At 51.2% G+C, this 21292-nt stretch overlaps 1 protein-coding gene across 1 annotated transcript in view; it reads right to left on the reverse strand.

Annotated features, from left to right (window-relative positions):
• Positions 1-852: 852 nt before the first annotated feature.
• LOC311512492 (phospholipase A2 inhibitor and Ly6/PLAUR domain-containing protein-like) overlaps positions 853-21292 on the reverse strand; it is a gene marked incomplete at both ends in the record, with an annotated part of 35489 nt that continues 15049 nt past the window's right edge. The window contains 4 exons of the mRNA XM_084613701.1: positions 853-1013; positions 3135-3278; positions 3544-3693; positions 4049-4165. Of these exons, the coding sequence (XP_084469827.1) occupies positions 853-1013; positions 3135-3278; positions 3544-3693; positions 4049-4165 (572 nt within the window). The remainder of the gene's footprint in view (positions 1014-3134; positions 3279-3543; positions 3694-4048; positions 4166-21292) is intronic.

A 21292-nucleotide genomic window follows, 5' to 3' on the forward strand; every position in this document is an offset into this window, starting at 1 on the left:
GGCTCTGGGGTAAGTGACCGGTCTCCTGGGGCTGGGAACAACCTGGGTGGGCTGGTTTGGGGTGTACGTGACCTTTCCTCACAAAGTCCGGCTTGTCTGAGAGTATCTGAGGGGACTGGCTGTGACTCCGGGGTCAGACGGGGGCAGCGATCCAGGAGTTCACGCTGGGTGAAATCTGCTCACAGAGCACCACCGGTTGGGGGGATCTGCCCTGTTTCCTGACACCTTCCCTGAGCCCGGCACTCCCAGTGGAGCCGCTCCAGAGAGCGGGACGAACTGAGCCCTGCAAAATCAACCTAGAAGGACATTTCTCCCCTCCAGGGCGTTCCCGCCTGCCTGGACAGCTGGGTGAGCCACAGCCTCTCCTTCCCACAGCCCTCCTTCCCCAGCGGAGCTCAGCCAGCCGGTGCCTTTCCCCCAGCCATGGGCCTTGCCTTCCGGGAGGGGGTCCAGGCAGGACTCCTGGGTTCCATTCCCTGGCCCTGCAAGGGGAGAGGGGTCCAGTGGTTAGAGCAGGGGGCTTGGGAGCCAGGACTCCTGGGCTCTATCCCTGCCTTTCAGAAGGGAGTGGGGTCTGGTGGGTTACAGGGTGGGGTACTGGGAGTCAGGACTCCCGGGTTCTCTTCCTGCCAGCATCACTTGTGCACAGATAGGGGCGGGGGGGGGGGCCTGGTACGGGACGGTCAGGGGACAAGGAGTGAGGGGGCTGCTTTCCCCACAGCTTGCTTTATTCAGCCAATGCACAAAAGGAACCCGCAATCCCCCCCAAAGAGAAGCAGCAGCCGGAGGCTGCTGAAGGGAGGTTCACTGCAGCCCAGCACGCAGCAGAAGGGGAGGACGCCAGGGCAGGGCTCAGGGCTTCCCGATGCCTCCCCCGGCCCTGGGAGCTGGGTAGCACTTGGCCTGGAAGAGCCACTCCAGCGCGCCCCGGGCGTATTTCTTCTCTCCCGCTCTCTTCACACAGGCGCCAGGGGAGGCACATCCAACCGCAGCCCTCCTCAGGGTGATGCCAGCTGGACGGGGGGAGACAGACGTGATCGGGGGCTCCCACATTCCCCCCCCCCGACCCCGAAGAGATCTCTCACACACTCCCCTCCCAGCAGGACTGCACCAGGCTCTGCAGGCATAGGAGTCTAGTGCTCTGAGCAGGGGGCTTTAACTACGTGAGAACATAACAGAGGAACGGCCCCCCTGGGTCACACCAAAGGTCCATCTAGCCCAGTATCCTCTGGCCAATGCCAGGTGCCCCAGAGGGAAGGAACAGAACAGGGAATCATCCAGTGATCCATACCCTGTCGCCCATTCCCAGCTCCTGGCAAACAGAGGCTAGGGCCACCATCCCTGCCCATCCTGGCTGTAGCCACAGATGGACCTGTCCTCCAGGAACTTCTCTAGTTCCTGTTTGAACCCTGTTATAGTCTGCACCTTCACAACTTCCCCCAGCAATGAGTTCCACAGGTTGACTGTGTGTTGTGTGAAGCAGTACTTCCTTTTATTTGTTTTAAATCTGCTGCCTCTGGTGACCCCTCGTTCTTATGTTAGGAGGAGTAAATAACACTTCCTTATATACTTCCTCCACACCCTTCAACCTTCTCTAGACCTCAATCATATCCCCCCTTAGCCGTCTCTTTTCCAGGTTGAAAAGTCCCACTCTTATTAATCTCTCCTCATGTGGCAGCCGTTCCATCCCCCACATCATTTTGGTTGGGCTTTTCTGAAGCTTTTCCAATTCCAATATCTCTTTTTTGAGATGGGGCGACCACATCCGCACGCAGTGTTCAAGCTGTGGGCGTCCCATGGATTTATACAGAGGCAACATGCTATTGTCTGTCTTTCTTTTACTTAATGACTCCCAGCATTCTGCTCGCTTTCTTCACCGCAGCTGCACATGGGGTGGATGATTTCAGAGAACTCTCCGCAATGACTCCAAGATCTTTCTTGAGTGGTAAATTCGACCCATCATTGTGTATGTCTACTTGGGATTACGTTTGCCCATGTGCATTACTTTGCATTTATCAACCTTGAATTTCATCTCCCGTATTGTTGCCCAGTCTCCCAGTTCTGAGCGATCCTTTAGTACCACTTCGCTGTCTGCTTTGGACTTAACTATCTTGAGTAGGTTTGTATCTTCTGCAAATTTTGCCACCTCACTATTTACCCCTTTTTCCAGAACATTTTGGAATATGGTGAATAGCACTGGGCCAAGTGCAGATCCCTGGGGGACTCCCACTATTTACGTCTCTCTGTTCTGAAAACTGACCATTTCTTCCTAACCTTTTTTCCCTATCTTTTAACCAGTTACTGAGCCATGAGAGGATTTTATCGCATGACAGCTCACTTTGCTTAAGAGCCTTTGGTGAGGGAGCTTTTCAAAGGCTTTCTGAAAATCTAAGTACACTATATCCACGGGATCCCCCTTGCCACAGGCTTGTTGAACCTTTCAGAGAATTCTAGTAGATTGGTGAGGCATGATTTCCCTTTACGGAAACCATATTGACCCTTCCCCAACAAATTATGTTCATCTGTGTGGCTGACAGTTCTCTTCTTTCCTATAGTTTCAATGAGTTTGCCCTGTACTGAAGTCAGACTTATTGGCCTGTAGTTGCTGGGATCATCTCTGGAGCCCTTTTTAGAAAATTGGTGTGTCATTAGCCATCCTCCAGCCATTTGGGACAGAAGCTGATTTAAATGGTAGGTTACAAACCACAGTTAGTAGTTCTGTAATTTGACATTTCAGTTCTTTCCGAACACCTGGGCGAATCCCATCTGATCCTGGTGACTTATTACTGTTTAATGTATCAATTTGTTGCAAAACCTCCTGTAATGTCTCCTCAATCTGGGACAGTTCCTCAGATTTGTCACCACAAAAGAATGGCTCAGGTTTGGGAATCTCCCTCCCATCCTCAGCTGTGAAGACCGATGCACAGAATTCATTTAGTTTCTCCGCAGTGGCCTTATCCTCCTTGGGTGCTCCTTTGGCATCTCGGCAAGAAGGAATCCAGAGTTCTCTCTGCAACTCTGCCAGGGGAGTGGAGTCTAGTGGGTCAGAGCAAGGGGCCCTGGGACTGAGCCAGGACACCTGGGCTGCACCTCGTGCTCTGTGTTCAGATCCCTCCCGCATCTGGAGGACTTACCCAGTTGAAATATCCCAGATTCCTCAACACAATGGTCCTCGGCACCAGTGCAAGCCAAGGGCTCGTTGTCCTTACAGCTTCCTGTCCACAGTGTGAAGCACGATGGGCACTGCCGGCCGTTCGGGATGGAGCTCACAGTTGGCACTGAGAACAGTCAGACACACACAGTCAGCCAGGGGTGGGGAGTCACCACACGCTGGGCTCGATCCCAGCTCGGGGAAGGGAGTGGGGTCTAGTGGTTAAAGCAGGGGGGCTGGGAGCCAGGACTCCTGGGTTCTGTCCCCAGTTGTAGGAGGGGAGTGGGGTCCAGCGGTTAGAGGTGGGGGGTGGGGTTGGGAGCCAGGACTCCTGGGTTCTCTCCAGGCAGGTGTGGCTGGAGCAGGGCTCTAGGTTTGCAGCCGACACACACCTGGGATGGCCCCGGCATTGCAGCCGTCGGTGTCACAGCAGGCGATGTTCGCCCGCACAGTGACATTGTGCGCGTAGGTGACCGAGAAGGGACCAGGCTCACAGTTCTTGGGCTCTAGGCACGATTTAGCCGTGTAGGACAAGGATCCCTCTGTGGAAGAGAAACAGAGCATCACCTCTGAGCTCCCCAATGGACCCCCAGCTGCTCCATCCTCCCCTTTTGTTCCATCCACCCCACCCCCAACTAATCTCATCTCCCCACCCCTGATAAAATCCTCTCTTCTGTCTGATCCAGGCCCCACAGCCGCCCACTGCAATTCCCCATCTCATCCCATCCCACGTCTATGATATTATCTTTCCAGACTGAGCAGTCCCTGCTCCTGGAAAGGAGCGGAGTCTATTGGTTAGAGTAGGGGGAGGGGCTGGGAGCCAGGACTCCTGGGTTCGACCCCTGGCTTCAGGAGGACAATGGTGTCTATACTTAATAGGAATCTTCTTTCACTCACCCGGCCTGAACCTTGCCACGACAGTGACGCAGGTCCCTTCCGAGGGGGCGCAGGGCTGCAGGGGGCCGGAGCACGATTGCTCTTCGGACACACACACCTCGCATTGCAGAGCGCTCCCTGGAGGTTGGAAAAATCCCTTCTCAGTACAAACCCCGGCTCCCCACCCCACCCAGGCAGTGCCCGTGGGTGAAATACCACCAGGAACCAAGAGGTGGCGCTGTGGGAGTTGTTACCACCAATGCCTCCTCACTGAACGTGTGGGCAGGCAGATCTTGGAGAAATGCCACCTGCTTTTGCAGCAGTTCTGCCCAGTTCCATTTAACTCTCCGGATGGGGAAAGGCATCTTGCTAGCTGGTCATTTGTATCTTACTCAAAACCACAGACAAGTCTGTTTGCTGCCTGAGTGTCTGTGGCTAGAATACATTTTCACCTGCTGACGTGGCTATCTGGGGTGCAGCTTGTGCCTGCGAACAAACCCCACACGTCTGTGTAGACAGAAAACAAGAATTCGGCTGCTCTGAAGAGGGGTTTCTGCCTGGCTTTGCGGTCAACCTTTCTCACACACGCACACACCCCGCCGTCACTCTCTGCTCCAGGCCTCTGCCTCTCAGAGTTACGTCAGCTCAGCCACACTTGACTTCAGCCCACTTTTCATCGCTGATCCTGCCAATTCTCTTCTTCAGAATACAATTGACGCTTGTTAAGCCTTTGGATTGATGGCTGTTCGTCTCCAGCCAGCGATCCCAAGAGCATAAACTCTTTCCTCTCCAGAGCGTGGGGGCCTTTAAATTCATTACGTGAGCATAAGGTAGTTTTAAGAAAGAAAGAAAGAAAGAAACATTGATTTTCCCACTTTGGTTTTTTTAGAGCTTTCATGTGGAAACATCAATTAAACCTCAGAACACCTTCCCCTGCCCTTTTATGTCCCTAGATGGTTGCAAAGTTATATTATCCCTATCAAAGAAATATGGAAACTGAGGTAGAAAAAAGATGTGTTCAATTCAGGGTTAGAACCAAGAAGACAGCTGAGAAGTCCTCACTCCTGACTCCCAGCCCGCTCAAACCCACGAGATCCCACACCTCTTTCAGAGCCACGGACAGAACCCGGGAGTCCTGATTTGCAGCCATCTCTGCTCAAACTCACTACACCCCAGCCCGCTTCTACAGCTGGGGAATGAGCCCACAAGTCCTGGCTCCCAGCCCCCCCCCTTTGCACCCCCATTCCCCTTTCAAACCCGGGGAATGAAGCCAGGAGTCCTGGCAGGAATCTCAGCGCTGACAGGCAGGGGAACATTTCTAGGCAGGACGACATGTGGACGGGGGTGCTGCTCCTCATCGGGATGACCCCAAGCTCGGGCGAGAGCTGGAGGAGGAATGAGAAGAAGGAAGCACAGACGGACTCAGACCCGCTGGCCAGGCCCCTAGTGTGGGCTGTGGGAGTCCCAGACTCCAATCCCTGCTCTCCCCGAGTCAGCCGGGGGACGTGGCTCCGGGTTTTCCTCTTGCTGGTTTTACCCACAAATTCCATCCTGACCCTAGAATCCACCATCGACAGCAGCACTTTCCCCAAGTGAATTCCCGACCCCACCACCCGGCTCCCTGTGCCCGGGGACGGACGGGACTCACCTGTGGCCAGGAGAGCGGACAGCAGGCAGAGGGGCAGAGCAACCCACATGGTGCCTGGATGTTAGCTGCAGTGACAGAACAGTGAGGAAGCATCTGGCTGTGGTTTTATCCGGCAGGATGGCAAATACCTGCCCCCTGGGCGATCGGCTGGGGCTGCCCCATGACATCCTGGTGGACCCGGAGATGGGAGATTTCACAACCCTGCATGTGACTTTGGCTGATCAGGTGATGCCAATGTGTCTTGAGGCCAATTCCCTTGTGCGTTAGTGGAGATCTGTGGTTCTCAGCCAGGGGTCCTTGTACTCCAGGGGTACACACAGGTCTTCCAGGGGGTACATCAGCTTATCTTGATGTTTGCCTCATTTTACAACAGGCCAGATATAAAGCACTAGCGAAGTCAGTACGAGCTAAAATTTCCTGACACAATGACTTGTTTGTGCAGCTCTATGTACTATCCACTGAACTGTAAGAGCAATATTTATATCCCAGTGGAGTTATTTTATAATTACATGGTGGAACTGAGAAAGGAAGCTATTTGTCAGTCACAATGTGGCCGTAACACTTATGTATTTTTAGAATAACATAAGAAAGGACCTGTCATAAATATAAAGAGAAGGGGAACCACCTTTCTGTCCCCGGTGCTATAAAATCCCCCATGGCCAGTGGAAAAAACACTTTCACCTGTTGTCATAAATAGAAAGGGAAGGGTAAACTCCTTTATAATCCCTCCTGTCCAGAGGAAAAAATCCTCTCACCTGTAAAGGGTTAAGAAGCTAAAGGTAACCTCGCTGGCACCTGACCAAAATGACCAATGAGGAGATAAGATGCTTTCAAAAGCTGGGAGGAAAGAGAAAAAACAAAGGGTCTGTGTCTGTCTGTGTGATGCTTTTGCTGGGGACAGAACAGGAATGGACTCTTAGAACTTAGTAAGTAATCTAGCTAGGTATGTGTTAGATTATGATTTCTTTAAATGGCTGAGAAAATAGCTGTGCTGAATAGAATGGATATTCCTGTCTGTGTGTCTTTTTGTAACTTAAGGTTTTGCCTGGAGGGATTCTCTCTGTTTTGAATCTAATTCCCCTGTAAAGTATTTGCCATCCTAATTTTACAGAGGTGATTCTTTTCTACTTCTATTAAAAGTCTTCTTGTAAGGAAACTCAATGCTTTTTCATTGTTCTAAGATCCCAGGGTTTGGGTCTGTGGTCACCTATGCAAATTGGTGAGGATTTTTACCAAACCTTCCCCAGGAAGTGGGGGGCAAGGATTGGGAGGATTTGGGGGGAAAGACGTGTCCAAACTATGTTTCCCAGTAAACCCAGCTAAAGTTTGGTGGTGGCAGTAGAAATCTAGGGGCAAAGGACAAAATTAATTTGTACCTTGGGGAAAGTAAGCTTAGGAGATTTTCATGCAGGTCCCCACATCTGTACCCTAGAGTTCAGAGTGGGGAAGCAACCTTGACATGGTGGCAGAGTGGTGGGATTAACCTGAAATCATTTTGAGATCAATTTGAGATTTTTTTGAACCAGCAAAACGGATTTTAAAAAGGAATTTTTTTTTCCTTTGGGGCTGCTGGAAAGGAGGTCCAACTGAAAGCAACTAGAAAAGGAGGACTTGTGGCACCTTAGAGACTAACCAATTTATTAGAGCACACAAGTCCTCCTTTTCTTTTTGCGAATACAGACTAACACGGCTGTTACTCTGAAACCTGAAAGCAACTAGTTTTTTCTCCGCTTTGGGGCCAGAGCAGAGACAAAAGGGGATTATCTTTGTGAATAGGGGTTTTTTTTTTAGGATTTTGATTTTTTTTTCGAAGGAGCACAGATTTGAACACATTTTTTTTTCCTTTGGGGCTGCTGATAAGCAGGTTTCCAAGTAGTTGGAGGTTTTTTGCTTTGATTTGGGGCCAGAGCAGAGACAAAGGGAATTGTCTTTTTCTGTAGGCTGACAATCACTATCAGAGAATAGGTATCCTATTCCAGCACAGCAAAATTTTACAGCCAAGTTTTGTTTGTTTGTTTATTTCCAAACCTCGGCTGTAAAGTTAGTTAAAAACAGAGAGGTTCGGATGACAGAATCCACGGCTCAAGAAACGCTGGAATTAGCCAGATTTCAGGCTGAGGAAAAACAAAAGGAACATGAAAGACAGATAGAACTCATGCGGCTGGAGAAGGAGGTACAGGAGGTTGCCCACAGGAGGGAAATGGAGGCAAGGAAGCATGTGGAGGAGGAGAAGGAAAAAGAGAGGAAGCATGAACTGGAGATGGAGAAGGTAAAGACTCAGCAGAATATACCAACAAACCCTAGCAATCCTTCTCCAGGTAGCACTTCCCATCCCAGAAAGTTCCCCACCTACAAGGCAGGCGATGATACCGAGGCCTTCTTAGAAAACTTCAAAAGGGCCTGCCTTGGGTACAGCATCCCTACAGACCAATACATGGTAGAGCTGAGGCCGCAGCTCAGTGGACAATTAGCTGAGGTGGCGGCTGAAATGCCTAAAGAACACATGAACGAGTATGAACTGTTTAAATCCAAGGCGATAGTCAGAATGGGGATAACACCCAAGCATTCTCGTCGGAGGTTCAGAGCCCTAAGGTGATAACCAGACGTGTCATTTACCCGACATGCCTACCACATTGTGAAACACTGGGATGCCTGGATATCAGGAGCAAGTGTTGAATCTCCAGTAAATTTGCCCTTCCTAATGCAAATGGAACAATTCTTAGAGGGTGTTCCTGAGGAAGTAGAAAGATACATCCTAGATGGGAAGCCCAAAACTGTAATCGAGGCAGGAGAGATTAGAAACAGATGGGTAGAGGTGGCAGAGAAGAAGAAAACTGGTCGCAGTTGGAGCGGAGACCAGAAGGGACAACCCCAGACCACACCCTATTGCCAGGGGCCGCCCAAGGCCCCAACTGCCTCCCAAAGAACCCTCCAGACACCTTATCGTCCCACCACCCCGTTCTCCCGCAACCCACCTCACCCCAGTGACCCGTCAGCTGGACGATGTTTTAAATGTAACGAGCTGGGGCATGTAAAGGCCAACTGCCCCAAGAACCCCAACAGATTACAGTTCATTGCACCGGAATCAAACCAAAGATCCACAGGCCCAGATACCCTTGGAGTGGAGGAAAACTGTGAATGTGGGCGGAAAGAAGGTCGCCGAGTGGAGGGACACCAGAGCACAAGTGTCAGCTATCCATGCTTAATTGGTGGACCCCAATTTAATCAACCCAGAGATCCAAGTGACAATTCAACCTTTCAAGTCCCACTCTTTCAATTTGCCTACAGCCAAATTGCCTGTCTAGTACCAGGGCTGGTCAGGAATGTGGACATTTGCAGTCTATGATGAATATCCCATCCCCATGCTGTTGGGGGAAGACTTGGCCAATCATCTGAAGTGGGCCAAGAGGGTGGGAATGGTCACCCGCAGCCAGGCTAAACGAGCCGTGAGGCATAGCTCTGTTCAGGAAACTTCTATCAGGAGCCGGTCAGAGGTGATGGACCTGGACCCCAGGCCAATGTCTGCAACAGCACTAGTGGATCCAGTCCCAGAGACCCAGACGGAACCAGTCCCAGAACCAGAACCAGAGGAACAACCAGCACCAGACCCATTGCCAGCACTGAATCCAGTACTTGCAACCTCAACACCAGAGGGCCCCACCGAACCTGAACCAGCAGCAGCCCATAACGCTACACAAGAGGCTCAGCCAGAGCCTGAACCCCAACATAGTGTCCCAGCGGAGAGCGGTTCACAGTCAACGGAAACAGCCCCATCCCCTACATTGCTTCCAGAGGGACCAAGCATAGGTCCACAATCCAATGAGGAACTGATGTCTCCAGCATCAAGGGAACAGGTCAAGACCGAACAGGAAGCGGATGAAAGCCTCCAGAGAGCTTGGACAGTGGCACGGAGCAACGCATCGCCTCTCAGCTCTTCTAATCGATCCAGGTTTGTTGTAGAAAGAGGACTTTTATACAAAGAAACTCTTCTGGTGGACACCAGGAAGACTGGCATCCTCAGAGACAGTTGGTAGTTCCAACTAAATACCGGGCCAAGCTCTTGAGCTTAGCCCACGATCACCCTAGTGGCCATGCTGGGCTGAACAGGACCAAAGACCGTTTTTGGGGGGCCATTCCACTGGGAGGGAATGGGCAAGGATGTTTCTACCTATGTCCGGTCTTGTGAAGGATGCCAAAGAGTGGGAAAACCCCAAGACCAGGTCAAAGCCCCTCTCCAACCACTCCCCATCATTGAAGTTCCATTTCAGTGAGTAGCTGTGGATATTCTGGGTCCTTTTCTGAGATCCAGAGGGAAGCAGTACTGACTGACTTTCATGGATTTTGCCACCCGATGGCCGGAAGCAGGAGCTCTAAGCAACCCCAGGGCTAAAAGTGTGTGCCAGGCACTAGCAGACATTTTTGCCAGGGTAGGTTGGCCCTCCGACATCCTCACAGGTGCAGGGACTAATTTCCTGGCAGGAACTATGGAAAACCTCTTGGAAGCTCATGGGGTAAATCATTTGGTTGCCACTCCTTACCACCATCAAACAAACGGCATGGTGGAGAAGTTTAATGGGTCTTTGGGGGCCATGATACGTAAATTCGTAAATGAGCACTCCAACGATCGGGACCTAGTGTTGCAGCAGTTGCTGTTTGCCTACAGAGCTGTACCACATCCCAGTTTAGGGTTTTCCCCATTTGAACTTGTATATGGCTGTGAGGTTAAGGGGCCATTACAGTCGGTGAAGCAGCAATGGGAGGGATTTACACCTTCTGCAGGAACTAACATTCTGGACTTTGTAACCAACCTACAAAACACCCTCCGAACCTCTTTAGCCCTTGCTTAAGAAAACTTACAGGATGCTCAAAAAGAGCAAAAAGCCTGGTATGATAAACATGCCAGAGAGCGTTCCTTCAAAGTAGGGGACCAGCTCATGGTCTTAAAGGCGCTCCAGGCCCATAAAATGGAAGCATCGTGGGAAGGGCCATTCATGGTCCAGGAGCTCCTGGGAGCTGTTAATTACCTCATAGCATTCCCCACCTCCAACCAAAAGCCTAAGGTGTACCATATTAATTCTTTAAAGCCCTTTTTTCCAGAGAATTAAAGGTTTGTCAGTTTCCAGCCCAGGGAGGAGACGACGCTGAGTGGCCTGAAGGTGTCTATTACAAAGGGAAAACTGTTGGTGGTGTGGAAGAGGTGAACCTCTCCATGACCCTTGGGCGTATGCAGTGACAGCAGACCAAGGAGCTGTGCACAAGCTATGCGCCGACGATCTCATCCACCCCAGGACTGACTGAACGGGCATACCACTCCATTGACACAGGTAATGCTCACCAAATTAAAGTCCAACCTTACCGGGTGTCTCCTCAAGCTAAAACTGCTAAAGACCGGGAGATCCAGGATATGTTACAGAGTGCATGGGCATCTCCAGTGGTTCTAGTTCCCAAACCAGATGGGAAGATACGTTTTTGTGTGGACTACCATAAACTGAATGCTGTAACTCACCCAGAAAACTATCCAATGCCACGCACAGATGAACTGGGGCGGGCCCAATTCATCTCTACCTTGGACTTAACCAAGGGGTACTGGCAGGTACCGCTAGATGAATCCACCAAGGAAAGGTCAGCCTTCATCGCACATCTCGGGCTGTATGAATTTAATGTCCTCCCTTTCGGGCTGCGGAATGCACCCGCCACCTTCCAAAGACTTGTAGATGGTCTCCTTGCGGGATTAGGAGAATATGCAGTCGCCTACCTTGACGATGTGGCCACATTTTCAGATTCCTGGGCAGAACACCTGGAACATCTACAAAAAGTCCTTGAGCGCATAAGGGAGGCAGGACTAACTGTTAAGGTCAAGAAGTGTCAAATAGGCCTAAACAGAGTGACTTACCTTGGACACCAGGTGGGTCAAGGAACTGTCAGCGCCCTACAAGCCAAAGTGGATGCGATCCAAAAGTGGCCTGTCCCAAAGTCAAAGAAACAGGTTCAATCCTTCTTAGGCTTGGCTGGTTATTACAGACGATTTGTACCAAATCGCCGCCCCACTGAGAGACCTAACCAAAAAGAAACCGCCAAATGCTGTTCAGTGGACCAAAAAGTGTCAGGAGACCTTTCACCAGCTTAAAGCGACACTCATGTCTGACCCTGTACTAAGGGCCCCAGACTTTGACAAACCATTCCTAGTAACCACAGATGCGTCCGAGCGTGGTGTGGGAGCAGTTTTAATACAGAAAGGACCTGATCAAGAATTCCACCCTGTAGTGTTTCTCAGCAAAAAACTGTCTGAGAGGGAAAACAACTGGTCAGTCAGTGAAAAAGAATGTTTCGCCATTGTCTACGTCCTGGAAAAGCTACGCCCATACGTTTGGGGACGGCGTTTCCACCTGCAAACCGACCATGCTGCACTACAGTGGCTTCATACTGCTACGGGAAATAACAAAACACTTCTTCGGTGGAGTTTAGCTCTCCAAGATTTTGATTTCGACATCCAACACATCTCAGGAGCTTCTCACAAAGTGGCTGATGCACTCTCCCGTGAAAGTTTCCCACAATCAACTGGTTAAAACCGTCCTTGAGATGTGGAAAAGATTGTTAGTCTTTATGTACTTGGTAGTATATTTAGAGGTGCATGTGTCTTATTAACTCTGTTTTTCCTAGAGCTCCAGGAAGAAATCCTAGCCACCATTTCACCCTAGCTGAGATTTGGGGGACGTGTCATAAATATAAAGGGAAGGGTAAACCCCTTTAAAATCCCTCCTGGCCAGAGGAAAAATCCTCTCACCTGTAAAGGGTTAAGAAGCTAACGGTAACCTCGCTGGCATCTGACCAAAACGACCAATGAGGAGACAAGATACTTTCAAAAGCTAGGAGGAGGGAGAAAAACAAAGGGTCTGGCTCTGTCTGTATGCTGCTTTTGCCGGGGATAGAAAAGGAATGGAGTCTTCGTACTTTTAGTAAGTAATCTAGCTAGGTATATGTTAGATTATGATTTCTTTAATTGGCTGACAAAAGAACTGTGATGAATAGAATGACTATTCCCGTCTGTGTGTCTTTTTTGTAACTTAAGGTTTTGCCTAGAGGGAATCTCTATGTTTTGAATGTAATTACTCTGTAAGGTATCTACCATCCTGATTTTACAGAGGTGATTCCTTTACTTCTATTAAAAGTCTTCTTGTAAGAAAACTTAATGCTTTTTCATCTTTCTAAGATCCAAGGGTTTGGGTCTGTGGTCACCTATGCAAACTGGTGAGGATTTTTACCAAACCTTCCCCAGGAAGTGGGGTGCAAGGGTTGGGAGGTTTTTGGGGAAAGACGTGTCCAAACTACGTTTCCCAGTAAACACAGATAAAGTTTGGTGGTGGCAGTAGAAATCCAAGGGAAAGGGTAAAATTAATTTGTACCTTGGGGAAGTTTTAACCTAAGCTGGTGAAGGTAAGCTTAGGAGGTTTTCATGCAGGTCCCCACATCTGTACCCTAGAGTTCAGAGTGGAGAAGGAACCTTGAGAATGGCGTAGGGATGCTAACGAAGAACTTTAGCACCAGAAAAGTGCTGACCCCAAAGGCAGGGGCCATCGCGTGTGCTGACCGCCGCGTTCCTCCCTCCCCCAATCGAAGGCACAGCCCACGTGGGTGGGGGCCCTGCCACCTTGTTCTCTGGGAGAAGAAGCTGTATGGATGGATTGAGGAAACCCTGCCTCTCTGGGCTGGCTAGACCGTTACACGGACCGGAACCGAATGCAAAGCTGGGATCCCTGGGGACCGTCTGGGGACACCTGAAAAGACGGGGGCAGCGATCCAGGAGTTCACAGAGGTTTAGATTGGATATTAGGAAAAACTTTTTCACTAAGAGGGTGGTGAAACACTGGAATGCGTTACCTAGGGAGGTGGTAGAATCTCCTTCCTTAGAGGTTTTTAAGGTCAGGCTTGACAAAGCCCTGGCTGGGATGATTTAACTGGGAATTGGTCCTGCTTTGAGCAGGGGGTTGGACTAGATGACCTTCTGGGGTCCCTTCCAACCCTGATATTCTATGATTCTATGATTCTATGAGAGCACCACCGGTTGGGGGGATCTGCCCTGTTTCCTGACACCTTCCCTGAGCCCGGCACACCCAGTGGAGCCGCTCCAGAGAGAGCGGGACGAACTGAGCCCTGCAAAATCAACCTAGAAGGACATTTCTCCCCTCCAGGGCGTTCCCACCCGCCTGGACAGCTGGGTGAGCCACGGCCTCTCCTTCCCACAGCCCTCCTTCCCCAGGGGAGCTCAGCCAGCCGGTGCCTTTCCACAGGCCACGGGCCTTGCCTTTGGGGAGGGGGTCTAGGTAGGACTCCTGGGTTCCATTCCCTGGCCCTGCAAGGGGAGAGGGGTCCAGTGGTTAGAGCAGGGGGCTTGGGAGCCAGGACTCCTGGGCTCTATCCCTGGCTTTCAGAAGGGAGTGGGGTCTGGTGGGTTACAGGGAGGGGTACTGGGAGTCAGGACTCCCGGGTTCTCTTCCTGCCAGCATCACTTGTGCACAGATAGGGGTGGGGGGGTGGTACAGGACGGTCAGGGGATAAGGAGCTAGGGGGGTACTTTCCCCACAACTCGCTTTATTCAGCCAATGCACAAAAGGAATCCGCAATCTCCCCCAAAGAGAAGCAGCAGCCCGTGGCTGCTGAAGGGAGGTGCACTGCAGCCCGGCACGGAGCAGAAGGGGAGGATGCCAGGCCGGGGCTCAGGGCTCCCCGATGCCTCCACCGGCCCTGGGAACTGGGTAGCACTTGGCCTGGCTCAGGATCTCCGGCACGCCCTGGGCGTATTTCTTCACCAACGCCCTCTTCACGCAGGCGCCAGGGGAGCCACATCCAGCCGCAGTCATCCTCAGTTTGATGTCACCTGGACAGGGGAGAGACGTGATCGGGGGCTCCCAATTCTCCCCCCCGACCCTCATGAGGTCTCTCACACACTCCCCTCCCAGCAGGACTGCACCCGGCTCTGCAGGCAGACTGGGGTCTAGTGCTCAGAGCAGGGAGCCTGGAACAACGTGAGAACATAACAGAGGAACGGCCCTCCTGGGCCACCCCAAAGATCCATCTAGCCCAGTATCCTCTGGCCAATGCCAGGTGCCCCAGAGGGAATGAACAGAGCAGGGAATCATCCACTGATCCATCCCCTGTCGCCCATTCCCAGCTCCTGGCAAACAGAGGCTAGGGCCACCTTCCCTGCCCATCCTGGCTAATAGCCACAGATGGACCTGTCCTCCAGGAACTTCTCTAGTTCCTGTTTGAACCCTGTTATAGTCTGCACCTTCACAACTTCCCCCGGCAATGAGTTCCACAGGTTTCTTGTGCGTTGTGTGAAGCAGTACTTCCTTTGGTTTGTTTTATACCTGCTGCCTGTGGTGACCCCTCGTTCTTATGTTAGGAGGAGTAAATAACACTCCTTCTCTACTTCCTCCACACGCTTCAACCTCGATCGTATGCCCCCTTAGCCGTTTCATTTCAAGGTGAAGTTACTGAGACATGAGAGGATTTTATCGCATGACAGCTCACTTTGTTTAAGAGCCTTTGGTGAGGCATGCTTTCTGAAAATCTAAGTACACTATATCCACGGGATGCCCCTTGTCCACACGCTTGTTGACCCCTCAGAGAATTCTTGTACATTGGTGAAGCGTGATTTCCCTTTACCAAAACCATGTTGACCCTTCCCCAACAAATTATGTTCATCTATGTGGCTGACGGTTCTCTTTTTTCCTAGAGTTTCAATGAGTTTGCCCAGTACCGAAGTCAGACTTATTGGCCTGAAGTTGCCGGGATCACCTCTGGAGCCCTTTTTAGAAAATTGGAGTGTCATTAGCCGTCCTCCAGCCAGTTGAGACAGAAGCTGATTTAAATGGTAGGTTACAAACCACAGTTCGTTGTTCTGTAATTTGACGTTTGAGTTCCTTCCGAACTCTTGGGCGAATCCCATCTGGTCCTGGTGACTTATTACTGTTTAATTTATCAATTTGTTGCAAAAACTCCTGTAATGACTCCTCAATCTGGGACAGTTCCTCAGATTTGTCACCAAAACGGAATGGCTCAGGTATGGGAATCTCCCTCCCAGCCTCAGCCGTGAAGACCGATGCACAGAATACATTTACTTTCTCTGCAGTGGCCTTATCCTCCTTGGGTGCTCCTTTGGCATCTCAGCAAGTAGGACTCCAGGGTTCTCTCTGCAACTCTGCCAGGGGAGTGGAGTCTAGTGGGTCAGAGCAAGGGGGGCTGGGACTGAGCCAGGACACCTGGGCTCCACCTTGTACTCTGTGTTCAGACCCCGCCCCCATCTGGAGGACTTACCCAGTGTTAATATCCCAGATTCCTCAACATAATGGTCCTCGGCGCCGGTGCAGACCAAGAGCTCCTTCTCCTTCTCCTGCCAGCCATCTGCCCCCATTTTGAAGAATGACGGGCACTGCCGGCCGTTGGGGACAGAGCTCACACTTGGCACTGACAACAGTCAGACACACACAGTCAGCCAGGGGTGGGGATTCACCACACGCTGGGCTCGATCCCAGCTACGGGAAGGGAGTGGGGTCTAGTAGTTAGAGCAGGGGGGCTGGGAGCCAGGACTCCTGGGTACTCTCCAGGCAGGTATGGCCAGAGCACGGCTCTAGGTTTGCAGCAGACACACACCTGGGATGGCCCCGGCGTTGCAGCCGTCGGTGTCACAGCAGGCGATGTTCACCCGCACGGTGACATTGTGTGCGTAGGTCAGCGAGAAGGGGCCGGGCTCACAGTTCTTGGGCTCCAGGCACGATTTACCCATGTAGGAGAAGGAGTTTCTCTCTGTGGAAGGGAAACAGAGCATCACCTCTGAGCTCCCCAATGGACCCCCAGCTGCTCCATCCTCCCCTTTTGTTCCATCCACCCCACCCCCAACTAATCTCATCTTCCCCCCCCATCCCCGATAAAATCCTCTCTTCTGTCTGATCCTGGGCCCACAGTCACCCACTGCAATTCCCTTCTCATCCCATCCCCTGTCTATGACATTACCTTTCCAGACGGAGCAGTCCCTGCTCCTGGAGAGGAGCACAGTCTATTGTTTAGAGTAGGGGGAGGGGCTGGGAGCCAGGACTCCTGGGTTCGACTCCTGGCTTCAGGAGGACAATGGTGTCTACACTTAGTAGGAATCTTCTTTCACTCACCCAGCCTGAACTCAGCCACGACAGTGACGCAGGTCCCTTCCCAGGGGGCGCAGAGCTGCAGGGGGCCGGCGCATGATTGCTCTTCGGACGCACACACCTCGCATTGCAGGGTGCTCCCTGGAGGTTGGAAAAATCCCTTCTCAGTACAAACCATGGCTCCCCACCCCTCCCCAGGCAGTGCCCGTGGGCGAAATACCACCACCAACCAACTGTGGAAGTTGTTACCATCAATGCCTCCTCACTGAACGTGTGGGCAGGCAGATCTTGGAGAAATGCCACCTGCTTTTGCAGTAGTTCTGCCCAGTTCCATTTAACTCTCCGGATGGGGAAAGGCATCTTGCTAGCTGGTCATTTGTATCTTACTCAAAACCACAGACAAGTCTGTTTCCTGCCTGAGTGTCTGTGGCTAGAATACATTTTCAGCTGCTGACGTGGCTATCTGGGGTGCAGGTTATGCCTGCGAACAAACCCCACACGTCTGTGCAAACAGAAAAAAAAGAATTTGGCTGCTCTGAAGAGGTTTCTGCCTGTGAACCTTTGCGGTGAACCTTTCACACACACACACATTCACACACACACACCCCGCTGTCACTCTCTGCTCCAGGCCTCTGCCTGGGATTCTTTAGTCTGCAGAAGAGAAGAATTAAGGGGGATTTGATAGCTGCTTTCAACTTCCTGAGAGGTGGTTCCAGAGTGGATGGTTCTAGACTATTCTCAGTGGTGGAAGAGGACAGGACAAGGAGTAATGGTCTCAAGTTGCAGTGGGGGAGGTTTAGGTTGGATATTAGGAAAAACTTTTTCACTAGGAGGGTGGTGAAACACTGGAATGTGTTATCTAGGGAGGTGGTAGAATCTCCTTCCTCAGAAGTTTTTAAGGTCGGGCTTGAGAAAGCCCTGGCTGGGATGATTTAATTGGGGATTGGTCCTGCTTTGAGCAGGGGGTTGGACTAGATGACCTCCTGAGGTCCCTTCCAACCCTGATATTCTATGATTCTATTATTCTAATTACCCTGTAAAGTATCTACCATCCTGATTTTCCAGAGGTGATTCCTTTACTTCTATTAAAGGTCTTCTTGTAAGGAAACTGAATGCTTTTTCATCGTTCTAAGATCCAAGGGTGTGGGTCTGTGGTCACCTATGCAATTGGTGAGGATTTTTACCAAACCTTCCCCAGGAAGTGGGGTGCAAAGGTTGGGAGGATTTTGGGGGGAAAGACATGTCCAAACTACGTTTCCCAGTAAACCCAGTTAAAGTTTGGTGGTGGCAGTGGAAATCCAGGGGCAAAGGATAAAATTAATTTGTACCTTGGGGAAGTTTTAACCTAAGCTGGTGAAAGTAAGCTTAGGAGGTTTTCATGCATGTCCCCACATCTGTACCCTAGAGTTCAGAGTGGGGAAGGAAACTTGACATACTGCATTCCAGCCGAGTTATTTTGTAATGGTGGAAATGAGAAAGGAAGCAATTTGTCAGCAGCAGTGTGGCCGTGACATTGTCCATTTTTATGGATGGTTTTGTGAGCAAGTCGTTTTTAGGTGAGGGGAAACTTGGGGTACCCAAGACACATCAGACTGCTGCAAGGGGTACAGCTGTCTGGAAAGGTCGAGTGTCACTGGCCTAGATCAAAGGCATGGCAAAGGTAGAACACTGTGTTTGGAGTTTCGATTTCATGAAAACCAATGGACCATCGTATGGATTTCCTTTCCCTGTCTCCTGTTTAATGGAATAACAACCATTCACCCTGAGCACAGCCCTGGGACTCACTGACCCAGCAAAGACGCCCGGCGATGCTAATGAAGAACTTTAGCACCAGAAAAGTGTCCACTCCAAAGCCGGGGACCATCCTGTCCTGTCAACTCTCTTCTTCCGAATTTGATTGGCCAAGTTCACCCTTGCCACTGATGCCTTCACACCTCCATCATGCATGCAAAAACTCTGGACTGGCTGAAGAGATCCCATGATCGTTAACTCTTTCCTGTCTAGAGCTTGGGAGAGTTACAGTTCAGTCAGTGAACATAAGTTTTTAATTGAAGGAGGAGAGAAAGAAAACCAATTCATGCACTTTGGTTTTTTCCAGAGCTTTCCTCTGGAAACATCACTTCAACCTCCAAATGCCTTCCCCCGCTTTTGCCAGGGTCCCAGGTGGGAGGAAGGGAACATTATCCCCAATCTTATAAACAGGGAAACTGAGGCAGAAAGAGGCGGTGTCAGACTCAGAGCCACGAATACAGCCAAGGAGTCAGATTTCAGAGTAGCAGCCGTGTTAGTCTGTATCCCCAGAAAGGACGGGAGTACTTGTGGCACCTTAGAGACGAACCAATTTATATGACTTTGTTAGTCTCTAAGTTGCCACAAGTACTCCTGTTCTTTTAAGCAAGGAGTCCTAATTGCTGCTGGCTTCCAGCCTATTCTAGACCCACCCCCTCCCTGACCTGGGGATAGAACCCAGGAGTCCTGGCTCCCAGAAATCAGACCATGTGAGTCAGTGCGATGGTGCAACAGTGTCCCCTCCTGGCCAAGCAGGGCGCGGTCCCGGCTCACCCAGCTCAGCGCGGCCCTCACGCTAGTCCCTGTGCCCAGGAATCTGCAAAACCCTCTCTGCTGCTCAGCCCTTTTCTCCCTGCACTCCTTGGGCCAGCGTGGGGTACATACACCCCAGAAGAGACCCCCCCACTCCCTCCCAGAGCCTGGGAATGATCCCAGGAGTCCTGGCAGGAATCTCAGTGCAGGGGGCAGGGGAACATTTCCAAGCAGGATGACAAGGGTGGGGGACGGTTTTCCTGGCTCCTGAGAATTGTCTGTGATTTCCAAACGTTTCCTGCTCCTCATCGGTGCCCGGCTCCATGTGCCTAGGGGCGGATGGGACTCCCCTGTGACCAGCTGAGCAGACAGCAGGCAGAGGGGTTGGGGCGCCCACATGGTGGCCGGGCATTTTCTGCAGTGACCAGAGCAGGCAGGCAGGTTCAGAGAATCAGAGAACCATAGAAGATCAGGGTTGGAAGAGAGCTCAGGAGGTCATCTAGTCCAAACCCTGCTCAAAGCAGGACCAACCCCAACTAATTCATCCCAGCCAGAGCTGTGTCAAGCTGGGCCTTAAACACTTCAAAGGATGGAGATTCCACCCCCTCAGAAACGACTCAGAAGAACGCAGACCGCAACAAACATCGATATGATGCTAGAGTGCGTTCCCAGGAACTCCAGCCGGGGGACAGAGTCCTGCTGCGAAATTTGGGTATTGCCGGCAAACACAAGATAGCTGACGGATGAAAGGCAATACCTTACCTGGTGATGGAAAAGCTGGGAGATCTGCCAGTCTACAAGATCAAACCTGAAGACGGTCCAGGGCAAATAAAGACAGTGCATAGAAACCTTTTGCTCCCTGTGGGGGAATTGGTAAGCACCCCTTATGAGATGGGCCATGACAGGGCAGTCGGCCAGAACAGAAGAGCTAGACCAAAGCTGCCATCCAACACAGACAGCGGGACCCGGGCAGCTAACTTACCCCTATTCTGCACATCTGAGAGTGAGTCTGAGGAGGAAGACACAACCCTGGTGTATCCTGGGATGGAGACAAGATTTCAGTCTCGATCAGCTGAACGAAATGAAAGTTCTCCCTCTTCCGCCCTAAACCCCATAGCGGAATTATTTAGGCCCATTTCCGACACCCCTGTGCTGCTGATGACACACACAGGTTATTGGACAGTGGACACACAGGTAGAGGATGTCCTGGGCACCTTGGACCCTCCAGCGTTAGAACTAGGAGTGCAGGGGCCTATGCCAGTAGCCAAGGGACCCTCAAAGGAAGCCTCTCCATCCATCACTCAAGAGGATGTTCCCCCTACCTCGGCAACAGAGATTCTCAATAGACGAGACAAGGTGATAAGACCAGTAAAATGGTTAACTTATGATGCACCTGGGGTGACTAGTGAGGAGCCAATACATTTAGCACACAGGATTGTGGAAGCTCAAGTGGGCTTCCTGAGGCCCTTTGGAGGAAACCAATGAGTTGGTATAAAGGGAGTGTGATTTGTCGGGACGACAAATTCTCGGCTGGGGGGAGGATGTAAGCAGAGCCAGGATGAGCTCCACCCTGACATCTGGTGGTGAGGTGTGGCAAGTTGTGGAAAAGAACTTCAGGGGCTGATCTCATTTGCATAGGCACATCCACCCCGCCTAGAATGAGGCCATAGCTGCCCAAATGGTCACTTTGGCTGTTGTGGGATCCCCAGTGTCTCTGTTATTGGGGCAGGAAGAATAACTTGCTATTACCCTGATTATGGGAACTGTGCTTGGAACTGTACTTGGCCATTTGTTATGATGGAGGGACTCACCATCAACAAAGTAGCAGTCGCTAGGGAAGGGACATGGGTGCCAAAACTCTGTGACTGGAGAGAGGCTTGAGACAGGTATTAGTACCTGGTGGTGTGGGCCCCTTTGTGAGGGCCTGAAACACCA

This window comes from Lepidochelys olivacea (assembly GCF_965140295.1).
Source record: "Lepidochelys olivacea isolate rLepOli2 genome assembly, chromosome: 24".
Taxonomy (NCBI): domain Eukaryota; kingdom Metazoa; phylum Chordata; order Testudines; family Cheloniidae; genus Lepidochelys; species Lepidochelys olivacea.